At 35.7% G+C, this 25,809-nt stretch overlaps 1 protein-coding gene across 1 annotated transcript in view; it reads right to left on the reverse strand.

Moving 5' to 3' along the window:
- The window catches only part of Dpyd (dihydropyrimidine dehydrogenase), an 800,444-nt gene that overhangs the window by 475,775 nt on the left and 298,860 nt on the right, over positions 1-25,809 (reverse strand). The window contains exons 9-11 of the mRNA XM_090333954.1: positions 19,116-19,223; positions 17,275-17,444; positions 3,538-3,748 (exon numbers count right to left, since the gene is read on the reverse strand). Of these exons, the coding sequence (XP_090190080.1) occupies positions 3,538-3,748; positions 17,275-17,444; positions 19,116-19,223 (489 nt within the window). The remainder of the gene's footprint in view (positions 1-3,537; positions 3,749-17,274; positions 17,445-19,115; positions 19,224-25,809) is intronic.

A 25,809-nucleotide genomic window follows, 5' to 3' on the forward strand; every position in this document is an offset into this window, starting at 1 on the left:
TCCTCATTAACATAGTATTAGAATTCCTAGCCAGTGCAATAAGGCAAGAAGCAAGCATAAAGGCGATCCAAATAGGGAAAGAGGAAGTAAAACTTTCCCTCTTTGTTGATGACATGATCCTGTATTTAAAGAATCCTATAGACTCTACTCCCAAGCTCCTTGAGCTGATGGAAGGGTAGCAGGGTATAAAATTAACCTTCAAAAATCAACTGCCTTCCTCTATGCCAACAGTGAGAGGAATGAGGCAACAATGAGGAAAGCAACTCCTTTTGCAATAGCCTCAAAGAAAATAAAGTACCTAGGAATTACCTTAACTAAGAATGTAAAGGACCTTTTTGACGAAAACTTTAAAACCCTGAAAAAGGAAATTAAATCAGAATTGAAGAAATGGAAAAACCTCCCATGCTCCTGGATTGGAAGAATCAATATCATGAAAATGACAATCTTGCCAAGGGCTATCTACAAATTCAATGCAATACCCATCAATATCCCAATGTCATTCTTTAAAGAAATAGAAGAGGCAATCCAAGATTTCATATGGAATAATAAAAGACCCCGTATAGTAAAAACACTTCTTAGCAGAAAGAACAGCGCTGGAGGAATTTCAATACCAAACTTCAGACTCTATTACAGAGCTATAATTCTCAAAACAGCTTGGTACTGGCACAAGAACAGGCCTGAAGACCAGTGGAATAGAACTGAAGGCACAGATATTAAACCACAGACCTATGGCCACCTAATCTTTGACAAGGGAGCCAAAAAAATAGAATGAAAGGAAGATAGCCTCTTCAACAAGTGGTGCTGGCAGAACTGGTTAAGCACCTGCAGAAAACTAAAGCTGGATCCTTCTTTGTCACCCTGCACTAGAATTAACTCCAAATGGATCAAAGACCTGGAGGTAAAAGCTGACACTCTGAAAACTTTAGAAGAAGGAATAGGAGATACACTAGGCCTCCTTGGTACAGTTCGAAACTTCTTAATAAGGACCAAGAATCACAACAAATCAGAGAAAGGCTGGATAAGTGGTACTACATTAAAGTGCAGAGCTTTTGCATGGCAAAGGACATAGCTAGTAAACTAATTAGGAAGCCTACAGAGTGGGAGAACATCTTCACCAAACATACAATGGACGAAGGCCTCATATCTAAAATATATCAACAGCTCAAAATATTGAATCACTCCAAAACTAATCTCCAAAGTAACAACCATCCCATTAAAAGATGGGCCAAACACTTAAAGAGAGTCTTCTCTGAAGAAGAAAAAAATAGCCTATAGACACATGAAGAAATGCTCAAAAATCTCTGGTCATAAAACAAATGCAAATCAAAACATCTCTAAGATTCCACCTCACTCCAGTTAGAATGGCCAGGATTAAGAAAACTAACAACAGATGCTGGAGGGGATGTGGCCAGGAGCGATCACTACTATACTGTTGGTGGGAGTGCAAACTTGTTCAACCACTATGGAAAGCAGTATGGCAGTTCCTCAAAAGACTGAACATAAATAAAGTGATTTGTTTGATTTTTCATCTGTTTATTTTCCCGGGACTAGAACCCAAGGCCTCACATATGGGAAGAGCATGCTCCCCTACTGCGCTCCTCATCTAGCTCCTAGGCCTAGACTCTTGAAGGTGTCCATGTCTCTATGTGTCTGGTCTTCTCTTTCCTGGGATGTTTTTCTAGTACCCTAATGAGTCAGGTATTCCTTCAGTGATCTTTCCTAGGTGAATGTTATCACTAAAATGTTATTTTCCTCACGATGTTTGGGAGGGAGTAGGGGGAGGAAAGTGGGGACAAAAACATGAGAAGGGGTATCAATGTGTGAGTAGTAATGCAACTACTACATGGCAAAAATAACTGTAACCCCTCTATACATTATCCCAACAATAAAAAAATAAAATAAAATATTTAGCAAAAAAGGAATATATGGAAAGAAAAAAAAACTGAACATAGAGCTCCCTTAAGACCCAGCAATTCCACTACTTGGCATTTACCCAATTATACAGAAACAAGGGCATACTAAATCCACCTGCACAACAATGTTCATTGCAGCACTATTTACCATAGCAAAGATATGGAACCAACCTAGATGTCACTCAGTTGATGAATGGATCAACAAGATGTGGTATTTGTACACAATGGAATTCTATGCTGCTGTCAGAAAGAATGACATTGCCCCATTTGTTAGGAAATGGAAAGACTTAGAAAAAAATCATATTAAGTGAAGTAAGCCAGACTCAAAGGAACTTAGACTCAATGGTTTCCCTCATTTGTCATAATCAGTAGAAACATTAGGCTCTCTTAGCAGAGTTTTGCAATAGTGCAAAACCTTGATACAAAATGCCATATAGTATGACGCTAAATGAAAGGATCTCTAGGATATAGAAACATAAGCCATATAATGAATGATTGTTGTCCTTAATGTACTATGTTATCTCTCATCTCTTTTGCTGTCCCTTGTTTATCTCACTTTGTTACTTGATATATCGGATATATTTGTATTTGGTTATTTGAAATTGGATAGGGAAGGGGGAAAACAAGATGAAGGGTGGGAGGAACGGAATTGGGGACCAAGACATGTGAAAGGGTATCAATATATGTGAATTAAGCACCTTCTATCTGGCAAATATAATGTAACCCTTCTATTTATTACAATAAAAAATATATGAAAAAAATATCCTGATGACTGGCTGAATTTTTACCAATCTGGTGTATACCAAAAAAAAGCGAAAACCATATTTCCATGCATAGGTCGACTCCTGCTTTAGACAGATAATGTCTGGTTTCACTTTTGTGGTTATTATTATTCCTCAATCTTTAAGCTACAGACATGTTTTTCCTTTAATTGTCTTGTTGAGAAAATAAGAGAATTAAATGCCTTTGTATGTGTAAACTGAAGGGCAAAAGTTTGCTCAAGGAAAGCACCCAGGAATGTAACCTTTATCTACCATGACCCCTAAAGATATTATTTGGGGAAAGATTGAACTAGATACTGAAGATGTATGCGAAATATTTTCGCCTGTGTTTTATTTTGAAAGATTTTGTTCTTCAGTACATCTGATTTTTTCATCTGTGTAAAATGTCACAATTTCACATTTTCTAATCGTCTAATATTCTCATTCATAGTTTGGCATAGGAATGGTAGGAATGGTGTGTGTGTATATGCATATGTGCACATACAAGTGCATGCTTCATTTGAACCTAATTTGTCTGCATGATGAAAAATTGACTGGTTGAATCTCTCAGCCACATTTTCATATCCTAATTTAATTAAAGAAAAACCTATTCTCACCTAGGAAACAAGAAAAACATTATTTTAAATAAAGCAGGTCTTCTGGATACCTTCTCAGAGAAAGATTGCTGTTCTTTTTCGTTTTTGTTATGTTAAAGCTAATTCTGAACACACCTTAATTCTGTATACACAGACCTTTCAAGTCAGGTGTTTGAGTTCTGTATTAGAAGTGGGCCAGAAACTTGGAGTGTTACCGAGAGGCAGAAAATTACGCCCCATCTTTTAGCTCCCAAGCTACCCCTGTACCTTTTGGGTCAGTCAGAACGGAACCAAAGGCACTGATGACTACATCAGCTTTCAGGTGAACAGTCTGGTCTTCATCCTCTATCCAGTTCCCAGATTCATCTTGTTCTGTTCTAACAAATTGCATTCCAACGATTCGCCCGCCTTTCACAGTGACCTTCCGTGGGGACAGGAAAGGCAAAAATTCACACTTTTCTTCTTTAGCAAGCTCCACCTAAAACACAGCAGAACAGAAAGGGGAAACAAATCTTTAAAATATTTCTCATTCTGTGCAACCACTGATTTTCTAATTTAAATGCACATCTTGAGTGTTGCAGTGTTTAAATGTATATGAATTTTCTTCAAAGCTAAGATTCCTATTTCCTCTATGAACACTGTGTACATCTCTGACTGGGGTAGGGAGGTGATCTTGAATTGGACCTGTGTCAAAAAGTATAGATAGGGGCCGGGAGTTTGGCCTAGTGGTTAAAGTGCTTGCCTAGCATGCATGAAGATCCGGGTTCGATTCCTCGGTACCACATACATAGAAAAAAGTCGGAAGTGGTGCTGAGACTCAAGTGGTAGAGCTCTACCCTTGAGAAAGTCCAAGGACAGTGCTCAGGCCCTGAGCTCAAGCCCAGGACTGGCAAAAAAAAAAACAAAGTATAGATAATACCTCACAAGTTATTTCCCATGTTTTATATTTCAAGTGCCCTAGGGTTGGTGATATATAAGGCCTCTGACTCTAATAGTCTGGTACCTTGATACAAATTATGCTCTATTTTTTATTCATTGTGAATATGAAAATAAATACTTGTATTTATTAACAAGCTGTGTATATCTAAGCTGGAAAAAAGTCAACGAGGTGGGTGAGACAATCTGTTCAAGTACATGGCCAGAATGTTAGGTAAGAGAAAAGAAGGCTAGAAGAGAAAAGAAACTTGTGGATCTTAGATTATAATAAATCTCGTGTGTGTGTGTGTGTGTGTGTGTGTGTGTGTGTGTGTGTGTGTGTGTTAGCCTTGGGGCTTGAACTGAGGACCTGGGCCTTACTCTTGATCTATTTTGCTAAAGGCAAGCATTCTAGCATTTAAGTCATACTGTGTGTGTGAGTGTGTGTGTGTGTGTGTGTGTGTGTGTGTGTGTGTGTGTGTGTGTGTGTGAAGAGTATCACAGACTTTCCAAAGCAGGTCTAGGCTAGCCTTGAACTGTCATCCTCAAATCACAACCTCTATTTCCTTTTATAACAGTACAGCTATGAAAGTCACAGATGACAAATGTGAAAGGAAAATTGGCATCCCCAACTTGACAAATCCTCACTCCTCTCCCAACTTTCCTTTCCTCATCTATTATAAAATGAAGACATCCTGTTTCTTACTAATTTTCATGTGTATAAAACCATACATACATATACCCAATGTTTACTTATTTTATATTCTCCATTCATTATTTTGGGAATAGTCAGGCCTTTGTCAATACAATCTGAACTAGTATGCTCATTTTTCTTCCACAAAAATAAGAAAAAGAAATTTCTTATTGAGGAGGCTCATCCTCCGTTGTGGAAGCCAAGTAAATTCTCAACAAGACCATTGATGGGTGTGTGAAAAGAACCATCTCAGAGGTCATCGCTATCTTTTGTGGGTGGACATGTACACTCTGTATACAGAATCACAGCGTCCAGAATCTCTGTACAGTCAGCAAGTATCCACTGCTTCCTACTTGCACTCATCACAATCACCTGAAATGTTTTGTTAACACAGACTGCAAAGGCCCACCCCCATAGTTTTAGATCTGTGTATTTAAGTGAGGCCTTGTGGTTTACGGATTGTGTAACAGGTCCAGAAATATGAGTCGCTAAAGTGGAAGACCATTCATCAACTCAAAACTTTGGTGGTCTTATGAAATATAATACACCTGAAGTACACAGCAAATAAAGAAATATGCAGTAATTGAAAGAACAACCATAACAGATTACCCAGGGGCAGAGAATATACAACAATATAGAAACTACCCAGGGGAAGAGAATATACAATATTGAAACCCTAGCCTATTCTATGAGTTAAAGGAAGCAGTTCAGTTCCTTAGGTTATTCTTTTGTCATTTCTCTTTAAGGCTTAAAAATGTGAGTACTTACAAAAAAAATTAAAAAAAAAAAACAAAAACACCCGGGCCGGGCGTTTGGCCTAGTGGTAGAGTGCTTGCCTAGCGTGCACGAAGACCCAGGTTCAATTCCTTGGTACATACATAGAAAAAAGGTGGAAGTGGTGCTGAGGCTCAAGTGGTAGAGTGCTAGCCTTGAGAAAGTCCAAGGACAGTGCTTAGGCCCTGAGCCCAAGCCCAGGACTGGCAAAAAACCCAAACCAAAACAAAAAACCACGGCAAACTTATTTCCCTTTGGCTGTTATATTACAAAATTTGAATAGGATTACTAATAGGTAAAATATTATAGTAGTAAATATATAAAAAATCCAAAATAGACAGGGAGATTTTAAGTGACTAGATTTGAATCTGTTTCAAATCTTCTTCTACTGTGTTATAGAAGGTTTCTTGAAGGCAAATGGCCACAACATAAAAACATTCATTAGTATGTCGCTCTTTTGAAGACAATCCAGAAAGGAAAAGTGTCTCAACTAGAACTTAGTGCACAAAAGTTACAAATAAAAGCTGTTCATTCGTAGTTGCTATCCTTTGAATTTACATTTCCCCAAACATTCCTTCAAATACTCCTCAGCACTTATTAAAGGGATTATGATCTCATGAGGTAACTCATAATAGCAGGGTGAAAACAAACCCTAATATCCCTTATAATTTTTCTTTTTATAAAATAATGAATACTAAGAAGTAAGCTATTGCTTGACTGCTTCAAATGACAAAATAAATATGATACCTGTCTACAAAATATGTTTTCTGCATCATTTTGTCGAATTCTGTAATGGAGCACAAAGTAAACAAGTTTATTGTGTTTCAAAAATGTCAAGTGATGCTAAATTTTAATGATAATACCACATTTTATTGAATAACAATGCAACATGTTTATGGCTTGAATAAATCAATATACCATACATTTTTATACTGGTACTATTTTCTGTAGAGAAAATAAATAAAATACAGGATTATGCTGTGCCATTTGGGAAAGTGTGTCACAGATTGATTTAAGATCTGTTTTGTTCTATTCTTCCTTTCCTGTCTATTGAAAGTTAGCAATGATTATCATACATGTATATATCTCTTAGGAGATTTTGGAAAAACTGATACTAAAATTGAAAAGAAAAATAGACTACTCAAAGATAAGAAACTGTTAATATTTTGAAATAAGAATTACCATGAACTTATTGCCTGAGCATCTTTATAGCATGGAATGTTTAAGAGTTGAGAGCCTGAAATCTGAGCACAGTTATGAATATAAGGATCTGTGCTTCAATATAAGCTCCACTCACACTGGAATTGTCTATGGAAGATTTGTGTTTGAAGATTAGGTTTTCTCTACCACTGCAGTAGACAGAAACCTGGTGACACAAACACTGCCTGACATCAAGATTATTCTGAACTTCTGCTACTCCAACCTTAGACATTCACATTCTCAGAAATATGTAGGATTTGAAATGGGTGGCAAATATAAATTGCCTGAGTTCTTGAAAATATATTGCTATTAAATAACTACATGTTGTGTATAAAACATAGTGAGATTGTGATAAAATTTTATTTTAAAATATTAGGATAACACAATATTAGGACAGTTAGGAGCATATAATATTAGGACAATTAGTATATTATCAGAATACAAAATAGATAACATCATATACATCAGGTAAAACAGCCTTTGAATTATTTGGGAACCATTTGCACTATTTAATACATACTTCTTGAAGCATTAGTCTTAAGTGCTTTGTTTGTAACTTTTCATTGCCATACAAAGAAGGGATTAAGACAGGACACTTATATATAAATTATCACAAAAAATAACCAGCTTTAAACCAACTTTGTCTCCTCGACAAGGCACCAAAGAGGCCACGCAACTCTGGGCGTCATGGTAAATTTGGGTATTTCACACCCAGTTTCAGGATCTCTGCTACTAGCAAGCCTCTCCTAAATCCTTTTGTGTAGTGTATATTCAATATTGTAAATATGCTAAAATTAGAAAAATAAAGGCAAAATCTGAAACATTTTTCATTCTAATCATTCCACATAAGAGATATCAAACCTGTCTCTCTTTCTGATTGGAAGAAATAGAGGCTCAGATAAAATAAAGGTATATTAAAGGATTGAAGTCTTGGCAAAACATCTCATTTTGATACTAACTTCTATATGGTCTTTGTGTAAGAAAAAATTATAATAGAATCTAAGGGAGAAAAGGAGGCTGTAATTAGTGTTGACTCTCAAACAAGGCCAAGTGTAACAGGAAATGATATACTCAGAGGTCAAGATATTGACTCAGTAAAATTGTTTTCAGGGCTTGGCATAGGTGGCTCATGCCTATAATCTTAGTCAGGAAGCTGAGATCAAGGACTCATGAATCAATGCCAGCCTAAGCATGGAAGTCCATAAGAACTTTTGTGCCAATTAACTACCTGAAAACCATATGTGATGATGTGGCTCAATGTGATGACAGTGCAAGCTTTGAGCACAAAAACTCAAGGATAGTGCCCAGGCTGAGTTCAAGCACCAGGACCATCACTACCTCCAACAACAAAAACAACTATGATCAGTGGTATGAGAATTCCATCTTCCTTGGCAACATCAATGCAAATCACTCTAAAATCAAGATATATGGGAAACAAAAGTTGGTTTTATGAGGATGGTCTAGTAAACAAGTCAATACAGACTCTGAATGAACAAAAAAGGTAACGAATAAAGAAAATTTTCCCAACAAAAATGGATAGAAAATGCATGAAATATATTATCTCACAAAACCAAAACAGAAGGTGATAACATATGTCAGCTAAATTTACATATTAAATTATAAATTCATTCATAAAACTCATTCAGTACAGAAATAGTTCATTCATCTCTGTATCCCCAACTTGTAGCAGTGATGTTCCAATAGTCCACACTTGACTAAAGATGAGGAAAAGAGTATATAGACAGATGTGAAGTGAATCAGAGTATATGCTTGCCTATACACCACATGGAGGAAGCCTGAGAATTAAGACTCAGATCTGCCTGTGTCCGTCAAAATGGTACACAGAGGACCTCGAATAAAGTTTTGTCAATTGTAATGACAAATAATGATCAAAACCTGAAGGATATTCAAATTAATGACCAGAAAACATGTCAATTTAATGAAAGAGTAGACATGAGACACCCATCCAGAAGCTAGCAACCAAAGTCATTCAGAAGACATGCTACCTGGATACACCATCCTATAACAGAGCTGGAAATAAAAAAAAGAACATGGTGTTTCTCCTCACCTGCCGATCACACACTACTGGAACAGAGTGATCAAATCTGATCAGTGATTAGATCTAAATACAGCAGTCTTAATATTCTGCCATTCAAAGTAAGCAGTGTTTTGTGATCGTTCACGAATGTTGATGCTAGCCTTCTGATGGCTAGTGCTTTCCATTGATCATTGATGGTTAGCTTCTCTGTGAATTTGGGTAAAGAATACTTCTGATCTCGGCACACATATAGATGAAGCACCTTCTTAGTCACAGGGTCCACATTTTAGGTTCAATAGATCAGTTTGTCATTGCCTTCTCAAAAGCATAAGGGATGTGAAGAAAAAAAATTGTAGCTTTGATTTACACCTCCATATTCAAGAAAAGATTAGCAGTTAATGTTAAGTGAAATAAAAATAGTATACTATAGCATGCAATAATGATCATCATTTTAATGATTAACTTTATGTAATGCGATGATTTGGTCTGATTAATATTACAGGCATCATACTGTAGAAATTATGAAACAACTTAATTTACTATAATTAAAAGCATGATGTCAACTCATTTTTAGATTGCATATATGCAAAGTAAGCATAGGTTATAAAGTGTAATGAGCAGAGCTGAAAACCAGAATATATTAAACTCTGGAATAATTTGTAATATGTGAAAGTTTAAGTTGCAATGTGAAGAAAACACAATATTATTTGCAAAGTTATCTAAGAGCAGAATATTTAACAATCTATTAATTCAGTTAGAACATAAAGATTCCTAAGACACTATTTAGAATCAAAATAGTTTCATCGTCTTCTTTGAACAGTGATATCCTAGAAAATGTGATCTCATTTAATCACTGTTAAATTGTTGGTTATGCTACAAACATTTATAATTACATGGTCCTATTCATGCATAAATTTAACTACTGATTAAGTATACATTGTGTACAAGAATGATGTCAGGTACTAATAAGTAGAAGTGAAATTAATTCTGCCTTATGAAAAGCACACAGACAGCTGGACGCAAGCATTCATGCCTGTAATTCAAGCTACATGGAAGGCTGAAAAGAGAAGGATCATAGTTCATACCAGCCGGAAATCATGTTCACAAGACCTCTTCACTTCCCATAAATGGAACGTTGGTCTTTCATCCTAAACTACATGGGAGGCAGAGACCTGAAGGTCATGATTGCAGAGTAATCTGCATAGATGGATAATATTTTTCACTCTCTCTCTCTCTCTCTCTCTCTCTCTCTCTCTCTCTCTCTCTCTCTCTCTCTCTCTCTCTAGATAAATATATCCTTCTGCACCCCTGCATGCATGGATAATATTTTCTCTATTTAGATAGATAGATAGATAGATAGACAGACAGACAGATAGATTCCCCTGCACCCAGAGCTCAGGCTTGCTAGGAAGACACTTAAGTCATGTATCTTGCCTTTTTGTTTATATCGACTGTTTGAGACATTGTCTTACTAACTTTGCCAAGTTTGCCTTAAACTTCTGATCCTCTTCACAACTGCTGAAATGAAAGGACTGTCCCACTGTGCCTAGCTTCAATCCACCTTTCTTGCTGATTTTACATCATGTGATAAAAAGATCATTTTGACAATCAAAAATAAGGTATTTAAAGATAACAAAATTTTGAGGTGCATACATGTATGCTCTATTGTTTTCATTATTTTATAACTGTATAAAATGTTCTTTTAAAGTTGTTGATACTGTTCATATATTAGTTTATTCAACATGCACCACTGATTGGATGCATTGAATCAGACTTTTCTTGACTTGGGGGTCATATACCATGTTCAAAGAGGCAATATACTGAAGAAATTGGTATTTTAAGTTATGAGATGAGTATGAAGGAATAGTTATCCTATATGGACAATGCTAAAAAAAACTAGTAAAAAAAAAAAAGCTACAAAAGCCCACTGAAGAGAAATGTGAACTCATGAGGGAAAGCCTTCAAAGAGAAATTGCTCTCTGGGAAGACATTGAATAATGAGGACATTTCTACAAAAAGAAAAAAGAAAGCCAGGCTAAGTCAAATGTAGAAGGGCAGGCCTATAATCTCAGCACTAGGCAGACTGAGTTCAAGGTGAACCTGACCTACACAGTGAGTGAAGAGCTCTTTTCCAAGGGAAAAAAAAACATAAAAAATAATGATAATTTTACAGAGCTTTATTATTTTTGCATTTTCAATGGTGTATTTAATAATATTTAATGTGTGTATGTAAAAATAATGTGTGTATTTAATAATATTCACTATATAGAAAAAGAAAAGTAGTTATTAGAAAGCTAAACTGAATATTATTAAAAGCAGAAGGGCTACTAACTTGCAGTAACAAGATTATATAGGAATACCAACCATTTTTATTTAATAAGAATTGACCAATGTATGTATATAGAGAAGCATATTAGGTACTTAGATATTATATCATATATAACTTGCAGTTATATACAATATAATCATATTAATAATGTATAAACATAATATACATATGGTAGTATGTATAGAATATATAAAATATACATAACTATATACTATATTATACATCATATAATATATTTTATTTATAACATTATATACTAGTGCTTTGTCAAAAATATATAGGTTTCGACTCTACAAATCTTTCTATTTAACATGTGCAATAACTGCTACAGAATTTTCAAAATAGTTTTAGTAAATACATAATATTGAATGGGCCAAACTTATGTTGGCTCCTGGCAGATTTTTATTTTCCATTTACTATCTTAATTATCACCCACAATAAAGAATTATGACCATTTCCATTGTAAGTTTCTTTGATATCTATGCCTTCAATAGAGTACTCAACAAATGACTAATAATACTTTAATCATATCTTCTTCCAAGCATAGTGACAGACATTGCTAAAAATTTTCAAAGCAGTGCCGTTATTCTATGAGAAGATAGATCCTATCTGACCAAATCTGAATCCCTCAATTATCTTTCTCTGAGCTCTAAAAATATAAAACTTGGAGAATGGAAGAAATCTTCAGAAGCATGTAATCAAAGCAGAAATTTTACAGATGGACCTACGGAGAGCTGAGTACTGCACAATTGTTAGTCTTTTTTTGACTATTCCACTCTACCTGTTCACACAACACTGACTTTTGATAACTTTCAAGCAAGTAAACACATTCAGAGTCTGGATTTCCATTCCTGAGTCATTACCATGTTCCAAAGGTATACTTTCTCTGTTAGTACCTTGGGAATCTCTAACTAGCATTAATTAACTCTGTTTGCCCTGGAGCTAGTTGTGCTTATTTATTTGTTTCTTTACAGTGCCCCTCAACCAATCATGCCAACAAGCCCCTGATCACTTCTCATGAAAACATAGCACTCAAACGCTGTTGAAGTGACTAATGTTGCTATATGCCTTATCCTTATTGAATAAAATTAAACTTGTCAGAGTATAGAGTTCACTTTCTAAAAATAGCCCCTGGTTCATAGTTATTAGAATTAAGTGAAATATAAGAAGCATCTATTGGCTGTTGGAAATTTCATGCTATTCAGAAAAATACAGAGGACAAAGAATCTATGAATGGAAGTTTCACATGGTCACTTGACAGTGAAATGTCAGTTATGATGCGTGTAAATCACACAGCACATGAAAGATCTGTCTGAGGGATGTTGTATGGTACCTAAATGATTCAATCCAAATGCATGTGTGTGTTTTCAGAATTGTAGTACCAGCTTAAGTAAATCCTGATGGACAAATGATTTGTCATTGCTATCTGTATTATTATTGATTAGTAGAGTATCAAGACAATGATTCATTTGAGAAGATACATATATGAAAAAGAGAGAACTGGTAAAAATTAAAGTAAACGCTAACTTGACCAAAAATAAATAAACTTGGAAAGGTCAAAGGGACCTAAATAGTGGCATGAAGACCCCATAAAAATATAGTAAAATTAGCTAGGTACCCGTGGCTCATGCCTGTAATCCTACCTATTCACAAGGCTGAGATCTGAGGATCTTAGTTCAAAGCCAGTCCAGGTGGGAAAGTTCATGTGATTCTTATCTCTAACCTCCAAAAAGCTGGCTCATCTGTGCATGTATGCATTTATGTGTGTCTGTGTGTACACATACATATATGTAGAACTAATAAAAACAGAATTAATTATCTACTATAAATGAGTTTGTCTCATAGAGATGGCTGAACTATTCTTTGCATAGTCATTTGTTACTAAGACAATATTTGTTACTAAGACAATCTTTGCTCAGAAACAATAACAACTACAGAGTCCCTCTTTTTGTAACCTCATCCTATAAATTTCTCTGGAGGAGCAGGTCTGCTGAGCTCTGACCGTCATACCTCCTGTAAGAGACTCCCAATCGCCTACAGCATTCTCGCAGTTCTATCTGATCTGTCAACAGCTTTTAATACCAGCATTTGGGGGGATATTCTGTTATCCTGTGAAATTTAATCTCACCTATTTAAGCTTGCAGAAAGTACTGGAGGGAATTATTAACAGATTTTCCCCCCACATCTTCTTAGAGGAGAGTGCTGAATGATTGGCTGGTGCCCCTAAGGACCCACAACTGAGAAGTGCTAGTTTGTCAGTAGCATCCTATTTAGCATGTGTGTGAGCCCACAAGGGAGCCTGCAAGACATGTGGAATCAGAATTACATCAATATGCTGATGAGGCCTCCCTATCTTCGTGGCATCAAACCTATATCCTTTAGCATTAATGCTTTCTTAACTAAGATGGAAAACGCCTCTAAATAGCACACTGCTTATGGCTCTAATTAGACAGCTGAAAACCACACTGATGATGCATTAGACTAGTGGACCAGAAATCTCAGCATCACCAGAGAACAGGTTTCAAATGCAAATTCTCAGGTCCAACCCAAACCTACTAAGGACTCTGGGGCAAGGCAGCCCTGTCTCCAGTGCTTTGCTAACTATACAGGTGATTTTAGTATGCACTGAAATTTCAGTATCACTGAGTTACGGAGATGGATGTGATTGTCACTGCAAAAATCTACTGGGAAGGTCTTCGTAGTTTTTACAGGTTAAACCACTCCTGGATTCAATCATATTTTATTTCGTTATCAACCATGACACAAACACATCCTCTCAGACAATTCCATGTCCAATGTAACTGACCTCTGTAACAATTTGTATTTGTCATAAAAAACATGGGAGGGCTTCTTATTCTTCCGTTTCCCCTTTCCCAAGTGAAAATTGCAGATTAAAGTTTTAGATATAAACATGGTTAAATATTCATATGAGCAAAACTCTGAAATACTCATCATTTTCAGTCTTTGTTTACTTTAAAGATACTAAAGCTTGTGGCCAGGATAAAAACTACAGAAGAAATTAGAAAAAAATACAAAAGAATTGAGGATACTAGACAATTATTCATATTAGTTAAAATATATCTCTGGCCAGGTGCTGTTAGCTCATACATGTTATTCTAGCTACTCAGGAAGATGAAATCTGAGTATCACAATTCAAAGCCAGCCTTGGCAGAAAAGTCCATAAGACTCTTAAAACGATCACCAAAAAGTCAAAAGTAGATGTATGGCTCAAGCGGCAGAGCACCAAGCATGAACAAAAATAAGCCAAGTGAGAGTATGACAGCTTGAGTTCATGCCCCAGTACTGGCACTAGCATTGGCTGTGTGTGTGTGTGTGTGTGTGTGTGTGTGTGTGTGTGTGTGTGTGTGTGTCTGTGTGTAAACCTCAGTTTTGAAGGAGGTAGATGATACATCATCGTCAACTCCCAACTTTTGACATCTTAGTTTCATTGGCATTAGTATCATAATATCTTGAGGTGACTTCACAATGTATGTATATATAACCAAATTAAGGCCATGGGGGATTAACAGTGAAATCTCTAAATGCTGTGCTCTCCCATCCTGAAAAGACATAAGTATTGGCCAGTGTCACAATTTGGAAATCTTTATAAACTTTGGTAATGCATTACTTATTATTCCTTGTTTTAAACTGAAGAATCATGTCTCAAATCATTGGATGAACCCTGCAGGGCCTACCACCATGATATCCATGGAACCTAGAAGGCTCAGGGCATGTGTATTCTTAGAAAACATTCATTACGTAATTCTTTGTTGAATCATTTTATGTGACACTCATGTGCCAGAAAAAGAGAAAAAGTGACAGATGACCACAGCCCTCACTCTCTCAACTGATGTTCTTAGAAGAACATACAGTAATTGTGCTTTCTTGTGAGGTAACATTTAAGCATAATTAAGGGATATTTAATCCTTTGTTCTTCTCAACTTCTGTTTTACTAACCAACTGCAGGAATAATAATTCTGTACCAATAGTCTATTGTTTCCACATAGAACTAAAATAGTCCCAGCTTCTGAGATTTGGACTTTTAAAAAATAAATTGAACTATTCCTAGATTCAGGTTATTTCCTTCCTGCAATTCAATCACATTCTTAATTAGTTGCTAACTAGAGGCCTTCATTTTGACTCTAACACTTCCTAATGGAAACTACCCAGTAGTAATTTTGAAGTTTCCTGCAGATCTTAGTGATTCACTGCTCAAAATAATTTCAGAATTTCATCATCCACTGATAGTAAAAGAGACATCCTCTGGTAAGCTGATCACGGTGAGCTGGATCTAGAATGCCTGCCTTCCCTCCATCTTTGCTTCTTCACATTCAAAAATCACCTCATCATCAAATATAATGTAACCCTTATATTAATTACAATAAAAATATATATTAAAAAAAAAGAAATCACCTCATCAGAGAGCCCTGCCAAAACCACCCTGTGAGATGGCAGATTCGCTTGCTTCATCACCACCATTCACATACACACACACATACACACAGCTTATATTCCTTTATCAGTACTATTCTTCTACAGAAGTAATTATCTTTCAATGTGCTGTTGATACAGCAATGCTTTATTTATTAGGCTTTACCTTCACTAAGTAGGAATTCATTAAATCTTTGAAATTTGATTTGTTAATGACTATGTTCAAGTTACTTAGAATAATACCTATTACACGACAAGCAGTTAGTCAGTGTAAACAAATAAATACTTCCATGTTCTTATCCCATCCCATTATTTTGTGTTTTTTATGCAGAACAAAAGAAATACCCAACGGTGATTTCTAGTAACCATTAGTAATAGAATATCACTGTGATATAAAGTATAAAATAAGTTACTATCACCATCGCAGGTTATTATAGTTTGGATTTGTAATGTCTTCTAAAAGATTTAAAGTTTGGTTCCCAGCCAATGGTACAACTCCCTTAACTCAATTATGGCCATTTTTGCTGAATTTATAAAATGACATGACTTCATTGATCAATGTCTATGGAGAAAAAATATTTATGATTACAAGACCACTTTGATTTGGGATGGAAAAACAAGGTCTAAGAGGAGAGAATATGTAATTTAAAACCTTGCCGTGAAATGATGGTGACTGATAATTGAGTGAGATTAATTTGCACCGTGGTTAATTTACCTGTGACAAATCACCTATTGACTACAACTATAAATCCTGCCTACAACCGAAACTCCAAACATGTCCAGACATTGTCCAGAAAATCAAATTCATAATACTGATTTGAATAAAATGAGCTATTTATCTTTCTCTGGCTATATTTGGTTCTTGTTCTCAGAAATCTTATCCTTTGAAAAGCACTATCTTTCTCTAATAGCATTAGAAGTTGCAATCCCTTGGCACTGTGTATCCAGTTGATTCTTAACCCAGTTGGGCTCACCAGGCACCTGCAAGAAGGAAATGGTTTTAAATCTGTCATTTTTAGTAAGTTGACTAATTATTAAAATTGATGCTCTAATGCTTACACTGAGCTCTTAGGAACAAAAAACAACATGGTAATCTCATTCAATTTGTGTCACAGCATGATGAACTGAAAGTAGGTGTGGGCTGGGTTACATGCATGTGTGTGTGTATGCACACTTGTGAGGCATCTTGTTAATTTGACTTGGTAGGAAAAAAAGAATGCCTATAGCCACCACATTTATCAAATAATCACACATTGTATGTAAAATCCCTTTTGTTTGGGATATAGAAGACAGCACATTCACTGCTTCTCCTTGGATAGGGTATATTTTTTAAAATTGATGAAAAAAAAGCTCTTGTTTGAACAAAAGAAATTCCTAATTTTACCAAATTGATCCTAAAAAATTTTTTAAAAAAACACTTTTTTTCTATAGATCTGTGGATGGTGTGCATTAGATGAAAAACAGGAAGCCCAGAATTGAGTTTACTTGTTGTTGTTGTTTGTCTCCAAGCTGACAATTGCCAGAATAGCCTAATGATTTAAATCAAAGGTGTGCATGTTAACAGCGCCATCTCCTCCAATCTGCTGTATTCCCACCCCCTATTATCTGCGGGTTCTCCTTTACCTCCTCGGGGACTGCTCTTATATTAACAAAGCCTTTTCTGAAGGCCAGGAACACGCGCCGGGCTCCACACCGGAGAGCGGAGGTGGCACAGTCAAAGGCAGTGTCTCCAGCGCCAAGCACAATCACGGCTCCCCGTACGGATGGCAATGGAGAATGACAAGCACACATTCCTGAAGGATGAAAGGAAAACCCCATTTTCAAGTAGAGAAACCATTTCTGCAAGACAGCTCAAAAGATACTTGTACTCAAAGCAGTGTAAAATTGCATCTTATGGTTTTCCAGGATGGAGTGTCACTATCAAATTATTCTGCTTCACTGAAAGACAGTTTTATTCCCATTTTAGAAATATGCTCATATATGTCATTTCGTAGTCAGTACTTTGGACTTCCTATTTTTCCCTTCTAGAGGCACTGCCACAACCTAGTGTGTGCGAAGTGATGAGGCCATAAGACAGTGGAATGAATCAATTAAAACTTGTCAAGGTCAGAGACAACATTTCACCTCGCAGTTATTAAATTACTATTTGCTAGATGATTGGATGAACAGTTGGCAGCATTCCGCTAAAATCGACACTAACTCCAGCAATATTTAACATAAAGCTATATGAAATATTGCATAAAATAAACTTTTCAAGTAAGCATGCCTGCTTAAGGGTCCTTTGTGTAACTGAAGAATTTCTGTGAGCTACTTTCTTGAATGGTGAAAATAAAACTCTTCCCGATTCTAGGACTTTGTCTACAACATAGGAAAGCACATAAAAGAAATAGGCTTTCCTAAGGGCTCATGTCTCTGGGGCAACTTGGTGAAGATTTGATAACCAAATGAAAGTCCTGGGCTAAAAGGAAAACGCAGGTGTAACACGTCTATTAGATAGCACTATATTATCAGATTAAGTAAAAACGTTAAGATAAATTACTATAATTTAAGGAAATGGCACCATGGATAGTGTGGACCTATAATCTCCATAAATATTATCATCTTGTTGGTAAGACGTTGGGTTTAGCATTAGACAATTGGCACTCTGCAATTCTCAAGTAGCTGTTCAGGGCACGATGACCTTCCAGTGAAGGGGGCCCAGAGAATCTCAGCTCTCTGGGGTGGAAGTAAGGGAGGGGAGGCTGGGGACAGACATGGCATGGACCTTTAACTAACTTTTGCATAGTGACACAGTATCAAATAGTTCTTGACTTTTTCAATATTGTGCAAAGTGTATTCTTTTTTTTATAACGTCTACAGTGACATGTAAGAACTATTCTTCAGACTTCTTAAAACATTACATGTTCAAAAGGCATTTAGATAATTTAGTCTTGGAGGAAAAAGCTACAGCTTCTTCATCACTAAAAAAATGACGACAGTCTCTAGTCAGCCAAACCATAGTATACTGTGAGCTTTGTGTCGTGCTTGGAATAATAGGGTGTCAATCAAATTGCTTGACTTTATAAAATTGCTATTCAGGAAGAGATCTTGATCTTTCTGTCTTAGTGGATATAACCCAAGGAAGACATGTAAAAGTTCCCAAACTTCCAAACATTTCTACTAAGAACATCTTTGATGTTTATTAAAGCTATTTTACTTTGAAGTAATTTTTCATGAAATAATTTAGATGACATGTAACATAATAAGATGTCCTTATCAGGATGCTTTCTTGGAAGAATGAAATAGATAATTCTTGAAAACTCGGATGCCAGGCTTTTAAATTTTTTAAATTTATATTGGTACTATCTATTCTAAGACATAGTCTAAGACCTAAAGCAGTATCCTACTGAACTGGAACTTAATATAAATTGATAATACATGAGCAAACATGGACAATGTTAAATTTAGAAAACAATAGGTTATACCTGCTTTGCTGCCTTTGGCCACAAGTGGCAAGAAGTCTTTGGATGTATAAAATCCATTCTCTGAAGTCAGTCCTTGAAAGATACTATCTGTATTGGGTTCTGGCAAACCTATGAAAAAAAAGTTTACAATATTAATATATAGTATATAATATAATATTCATATAGGCCTTTTTAACTATTTATCAAAGTTTTTTTAAATCTACTATTTTTTAAATAATGTGGCTCATAAAAATGTTTATGTGTATATATATGTATATATTAGCAAACATAATTGTAAACATAGAGCAAACATACATAGCAAACAGAAAACATACTGTAACAAAAGCTAATGTAGCTTTAATATGCAACAAAGTGTATTTCATAAAGTCATACATTATATTGCATATATACATACACAGAAACATACTGTGCACAAATACATAAAAACATGGTATACAACATTAACAGAACAAGTGGGTTATAGTCCTTCTTCACTGTGCATGTTAAAATAAGTTTGAAGAGCCAGGTGGTATATCATGCCTGTAATCCTAGTTACTCAGTATGCTGATCGAGATTCAAAGCCAGCCTTGGCGGTAAAGTCCATGAGTTGAGTCTCTTATCTCCAATTAACTACCAGAAAACCATAAGTGGCACTGAGGCTCAAGGGGTAGGGTGGTAACATTGAGCTGAAGAGCTCAGGGACAGCGTCCAGGCCCAGAGTACAAGTCCCACAAATGAAAAAACAGTAAGTTTGAAGTACAATAAAGTATTATATATTCACAATCTGTAACAATACTAAAAGAAAATATAGATATATACTTCTCAGATTTATAAGAAGAATCATTCTAAGGTTAAAAAAATGTGGAGGGAAAAATCTCAAAGAAAATCATGTATCTTATCACAAATATTCAGCCCTTCCTGTACTTAAAATATATAATTTTTAGGAGAAATACTTCCAGGAAAACCATTTTTAAAAACCTCAATCATGCAAAAAGTTTCATGGTATAAATAAAACAGTAACTTTCTGGTAGCTATATAAAGGATAATAAAATTAGAAGATGAAATTGTACAAATAACTTCTGATTATTAAATTTTATTTTAGCAGTGATTAAAGAAATATACATTTAAGAGCTCAAGTGGTAGAGTACAGCTCTTTGAGTCTAATCTCCATTACCACAACAAATGAAAAAGAAAATTATAAACCACAATTCCTTATTAAAAACTATACAATGTAAGAAAACTGAACTGGTTAGTATGTGTACAAATGAAGCTTCTCAGACTTGCTTATAGTAGAAACTCACATTGGTGCTCAGTTTCCTTTTTTATTGAATTGCATTTTATTGTTGGGGTGATGGAAAGAGAGGTTACGGTTACATTCGCCAGGGAGTGGGTACATTACTTCTTGAACATTGATACCCTTTCCAATGTTTTTTTTCTCAGTTTCCTTGCCTCTAACCTTCTGAATTATCTTGTTTTTCCCCTTCCCTTCCCTATTTCAAATAAACATATATATAATATACCAGGTACCAAAGTCAAATACATGAGATAAACCATAAGGTGAGAAACCAAACCAAAAAAAAGAGAGAGAGAGAAAGACAGAGAGAGAGTGAAGAAATAACCTCACACAGTAGGTTGAAAGAAGCAAACACAAAAATCAAGCTATTGTAAAAGCAGTTTTGAATATGAATATGTTCTAAGGAATCACAAAGCAGGTTACCATACACATATAATTTGTTCCAAAAAATCATAGGGAGGATGAGCAAACACCACCAAATAAAATTTTTAAAAAAATAGTGATATATTCTTGACAATAAAAGCTTAGGGACCGTGTTCAGGTCCTGAGTTCAAGACTCACAACTGACAAAAATAAAACACCAAAAAGAAAAAAATCAAAATAGTAAATAAATAAATGATTTTCATTTCCAAAAAGAAAAGAATAATACCAATAAAGTAGCAGGATGTAAAAATACATGTATCCTATAATTCAAATTTTGTATAAATAAATATATAAACTAAAACTCTGTACTCTATAATCAAAATTATATATAAATATATAACCTTTGTTATCTAAACTGATTACTTCTGGTTGTGGGATTGTGGATATGCTATTTTTTAAACTATTTCCTTATTTTCCAAATTTTCGACAACATTCATTGACCTACGTATTTAGGAAGTAAATACTAAAATATTAAAAAGAAAATTAATAACAAGCTAATTTTTTTCCAGTCCTGGGACTTGAACTTGGGCCTGAGCACTGTCCTTGGGTTTTCACAAGGCTAGTGCTCTGCCACTTGAGGCACAGCACCACTTCGGGCTTTTTCTGTGTATGTTGTACCGAGGAATTGAACCCAAGGCCTTGTGCATGGTAGGCGAGCACTGGACCACTCGACCACACTTCTGGCTCCTACTCATACTGTTTGGTAAGCATAAACAAACAACATATTACCACAGTCTTTCCATTTTACAATAGAAGAAAAAATGTTCAAAAAACTAGGCTTGGTGGCTCATGACTGGAATCCTAGCTACTCGGGAGGCTCCTAGGATCAAGATTCAAAGCCAGACTGGGCACAAAAGGACCTGAGACTCTTATCTATAATTAACCTCTAAAAAACCGGAAGTGGGGCTTGGCTGAAGGGTAGGGTGGTAGCCTTGAGCCGAAGAGCTCAGTGACAGCACACAGGCCAAGCTCAAGCCCCATGACCCACCAAAAACAACAACAATACAGGGAAAATATGTAGTTTGATTTCATTTACTGTCTTAAATGCACCTTACCAATGACCCTGTCTAAAAGAGTTAGATATTCTTTTACAATTGTGTTCCCAGGGAACACACAGAGAAGAATCAGTATGCTAAGAACTTTTGCAACCTGAGGTAAATGTATGATCTGAAAGCCCACACTTACTTCTGTAGGATCAGCTATGAACCATCATTGTCTTTCAAATTCAACCAAATATTCCTATTCCTGTTCAACACCAAAGGTATTTGCTTATGGTATTTTAAGACCATGGTATGACTATGATATCAATTTTCTAGGAAGATTAGATAAACTTAGGCAAGTTACATGACATATTATTCCCTTTCCTCTAACTGAAAGGAGAATAATACTTGCTTTCCTGAAGACAAAGGAATATTTTTTAGGTATTTTTGAGAACATAGATATTAGGATATAAATGTGTGGTGAGTGCTGTACAGGATTCTCTTGGAAAAAACTATGAGGAGGAAGCTTATATCACACTACACACACACACACATACATACACACACAAATGTATGCAAAAACAGGCTAATATATATGTATATGCATATGTGTACATATACATATAAATATGAATGCTAAAACAAGTTCTCCCAAATGCTCTGAAAGATGGCTGTACTTGAACCTGCACTTGATTAATCAAATCAGCACTCACACACAGAGAGATAGTACATAGGTCTTAAATAAGCATCTAAATGAAGCAGAGAATACTTTCTATGCCATTTCTTTTTCATATTAAACTAGAAACAGCTAGATATGGGATGCACTTTCAAGGTGATATGTTAAGAAAAATCCTTTAAGGCAGATCAAAAACAAGGCCCAGAGATTGTAAGTGGGAGATAAAAGTTCTACAGATACTAGCAATCAGCTCTAAAATTCTTCCTTTTCCAAATTCTAATCTGAGCTTTTACTTGGATGGTTAAAGCAGAACAAATGCTTTATGCTTACAATGATTGGTTATATCCACCTCTAAAATAACTGTTATCTAAAGAATAGAATGTCTTCTAGTAAAGTCCCTCTAGCTAGAGAAATTATTTTTTTTCCCTTTTCAATTTGTTAAAAAAAAAAAAGACTGCTGGAATTTACATTTACTTTTTTTCACTTAGAACAAGACATCGTCTGTGCTTTCATTCCACTTTGCATTTGTCACTATGATGAATTTAACATTCATTGGGTCAGACTGACACCCAAAATGTTTAAGAGGGTGCTGGTTAGATATTCTGAACTATGGATGTTGTCTTAAGCAGAGGAAAAATGAGCCAGAAACTGGACATGTGCAATATAAATTATCCTGCAGCCTGCATAACCACCACCCAAGTAATTTATTTATTTATTTTTTAATATTTTTTTATTGTAATTAATAAAAGGGTTACATGATATTTGCCAGATAGAAGGTGCATTAATTCACATACATTGATATCCTTCCACATGTCTTGGTCCCCATTTCCCTCCCCTCACCCCCCCATCTTGGGTTTCCCCCCTTCCCTATCCAATTTCAAATAACCAAATACAAATATATCCAATATATCAGATAACAAAGTGAGATACTGTAACAATATGAGATAACCAAGGGACAGCAAAAGAGATGAGAGATAACCTAGTACATTAAGGACAACAATCATTCATTATATGGCTTATGTTTCTATATCCTAGAGATCCTTTCATTTAGCTTCATACTATATGGCATTTTGTATCAAGGTTTTGCTCTACTGCAAATCTCTGCTAGTAGACATAGTCTCTACTGACTATGACAAATGAGGGAAACCATTGAGCCTAAATTCCTTTGAGTCTGGCTTACTTCACTTAATATGATTTTTTCTAAGTCTTTCCATTTCCTAACAAATGGGGCAATGTCGTTCTTTCTGACAGCAGCATAGAATTCCATTGTGTACAAATACCACATCTTGTTGATCCACTCATCAACTAAGGGACATCTAGGTTGGTTCCATATCTTTGCTATGGTGAATAATGCTGCAATGAACATTGTTGTGCTGGTGGATTTAGTATGTCGTTGTTTCTGGATGATTGGGTAAATGCCAAGTAGTGGAATTGCTGGGTCATAGGGGCGCTCTATGTTTAGTCTTTTGAGGAACTGCCATACTGCTTTCCATAGTGGTTGAATGAGTTTGCACTCCCACCAACAGTGTAGTAGTGATCCCTCCTGGCCACATCCCCTCCAGCATCTGTTGTTGTTCGTTTTCCTGATCCTGGCCATTCTAACTGGAGTGAAGTGGAATCTTAGAGCTGTTTTGATTTGCATTTCTTTTATGACCAAAGATGTTGAGCATTTCTTCATGTGTCTATAGGCCATTTTTGTTTCTTCTTCAGAGAAGACTCTCATTAAGTCTTTGGCCCATTTTTTAATGGATGGTTGTTACTTTGGAGATTAGTTTTGGAGTGATTCCACAGACAAAAGACTACTGGAGCTTTTCCTCTATGCCCTGTGGCAGGCCATGATTTTGTGCCCTGGCATGGCACATTTCACATTCTCATCAAGGACGATGATGCTGTCATGTAGCAATGTCTTGGTCAGTAGAAAGACTTTGAAGTGAAGGGCTCCTCTCCCACTCAGTAGCTCTGGCACCATGTATAAATTTGGGGGATGGTAAATGTTATGGGGCAATTGGCCAAGCTATTCAATCAAATACTGACTTAGGTATATAGTTGCAGTTGGATCTATAATTGGCTATTTTATCCAATGATTATCTTAATCATGCGGGTGGGCATTATCTGATTGGTCAAAAGACTGAAAGATTAAAGCTGGTGGTTTCTCTGTGTGATAAAAAAAAAAAGGTGTTTCAAGACTGTCATCACCTCCTATCAGAGAGTTCCCAATCTTTTGACTTGTCACCAATTTTCAACTTTTCATCTCACAATGATATTTGCCAATTTCCTAAAATGAATCAACTATCAGCTTTCTATCATCCATCCATCCATCCATCCATCCATCCATTCATGGACATTTCCATAATATTGGCTCTGTCTTTCCAGAGACACTTAAATTGAGTTATGAATCTCTCTCATATTCTACTACTTCCATTCAGAACTTTAGGTAATAATGGCATCCTTAGATGGAAGATCTGAAGAAATGTCCTAGACATGTTTGTGTATGTATGTACTGACATCAGACACATAATGAAGGCATAGCAGACACATGAAGAAAGGCTCATTTATGCTTCAATTTATCAATTTTTTCTAACTTCATTTCTCTTGGCAAGGAAAGAATAAAGCTTAAATCAACGCCAACTATTAAGTCTTAATAAATGTAAGTCAAGTTCTACCAAGAAAAAAAATACTGAAGCATCCTTTAGGGAAATATGAAAGAAAATGAAACTTGACAATACCTATCTGGCAATGAAAGACTTCCCTGGGAGTAAATATTAAAAGAATAAGGTTTGTGTCTATACCTGGGTGACTGAAAAATGACATAGGAATGACTTTTTAGTACACCTTTCAGTAGGAAGGTGTCATCAAATAGAAGAATAAATTGACAAGAGACTTGACTAACAAAGAGATTCATACTGTACAGTGAGGCATTCTTTGTCTTTCACAAGGTCAAGGTAAGGCCCAGTGCTAGTGGCTCACACCTATGAACCTAACTATTCAAGAGACTGAGATCTGAGCTTCATGTGTGAAGGCAGCTTGGACAGAAAAGTCTTAACTCCAATTAACAGCTAAAGACTAAAAATGGAGGTATGGCTCAAGTAGTAGAGAACCAGCTTCCTATAAAATAATCCAAGAGAGAACTCAATGATCTGATTTCAAGCCCCTTTGTAAATACAGGCACACACTCCCCCACACAAATACACACAAATACACACACACACACACACACACACACACACACACACAAGGTGAGCATAAAATCTTTTTTTTATCTACTTAACAAATATCATGGAATTTCAATGTGTTTAAACAAAGAAGTAAAGAAGTATTCCATAAAAAATATTTATATACGTA

The sequence above is a fragment of the Megascapheus bottae genome, chromosome 6 (genome assembly GCF_031878675.1).
Source record: "Megascapheus bottae isolate mThoBot1 chromosome 6, mThoBot2.hap1, whole genome shotgun sequence".
Lineage (NCBI taxonomy): Eukaryota > Metazoa > Chordata > Mammalia > Rodentia > Geomyidae > Megascapheus > Megascapheus bottae.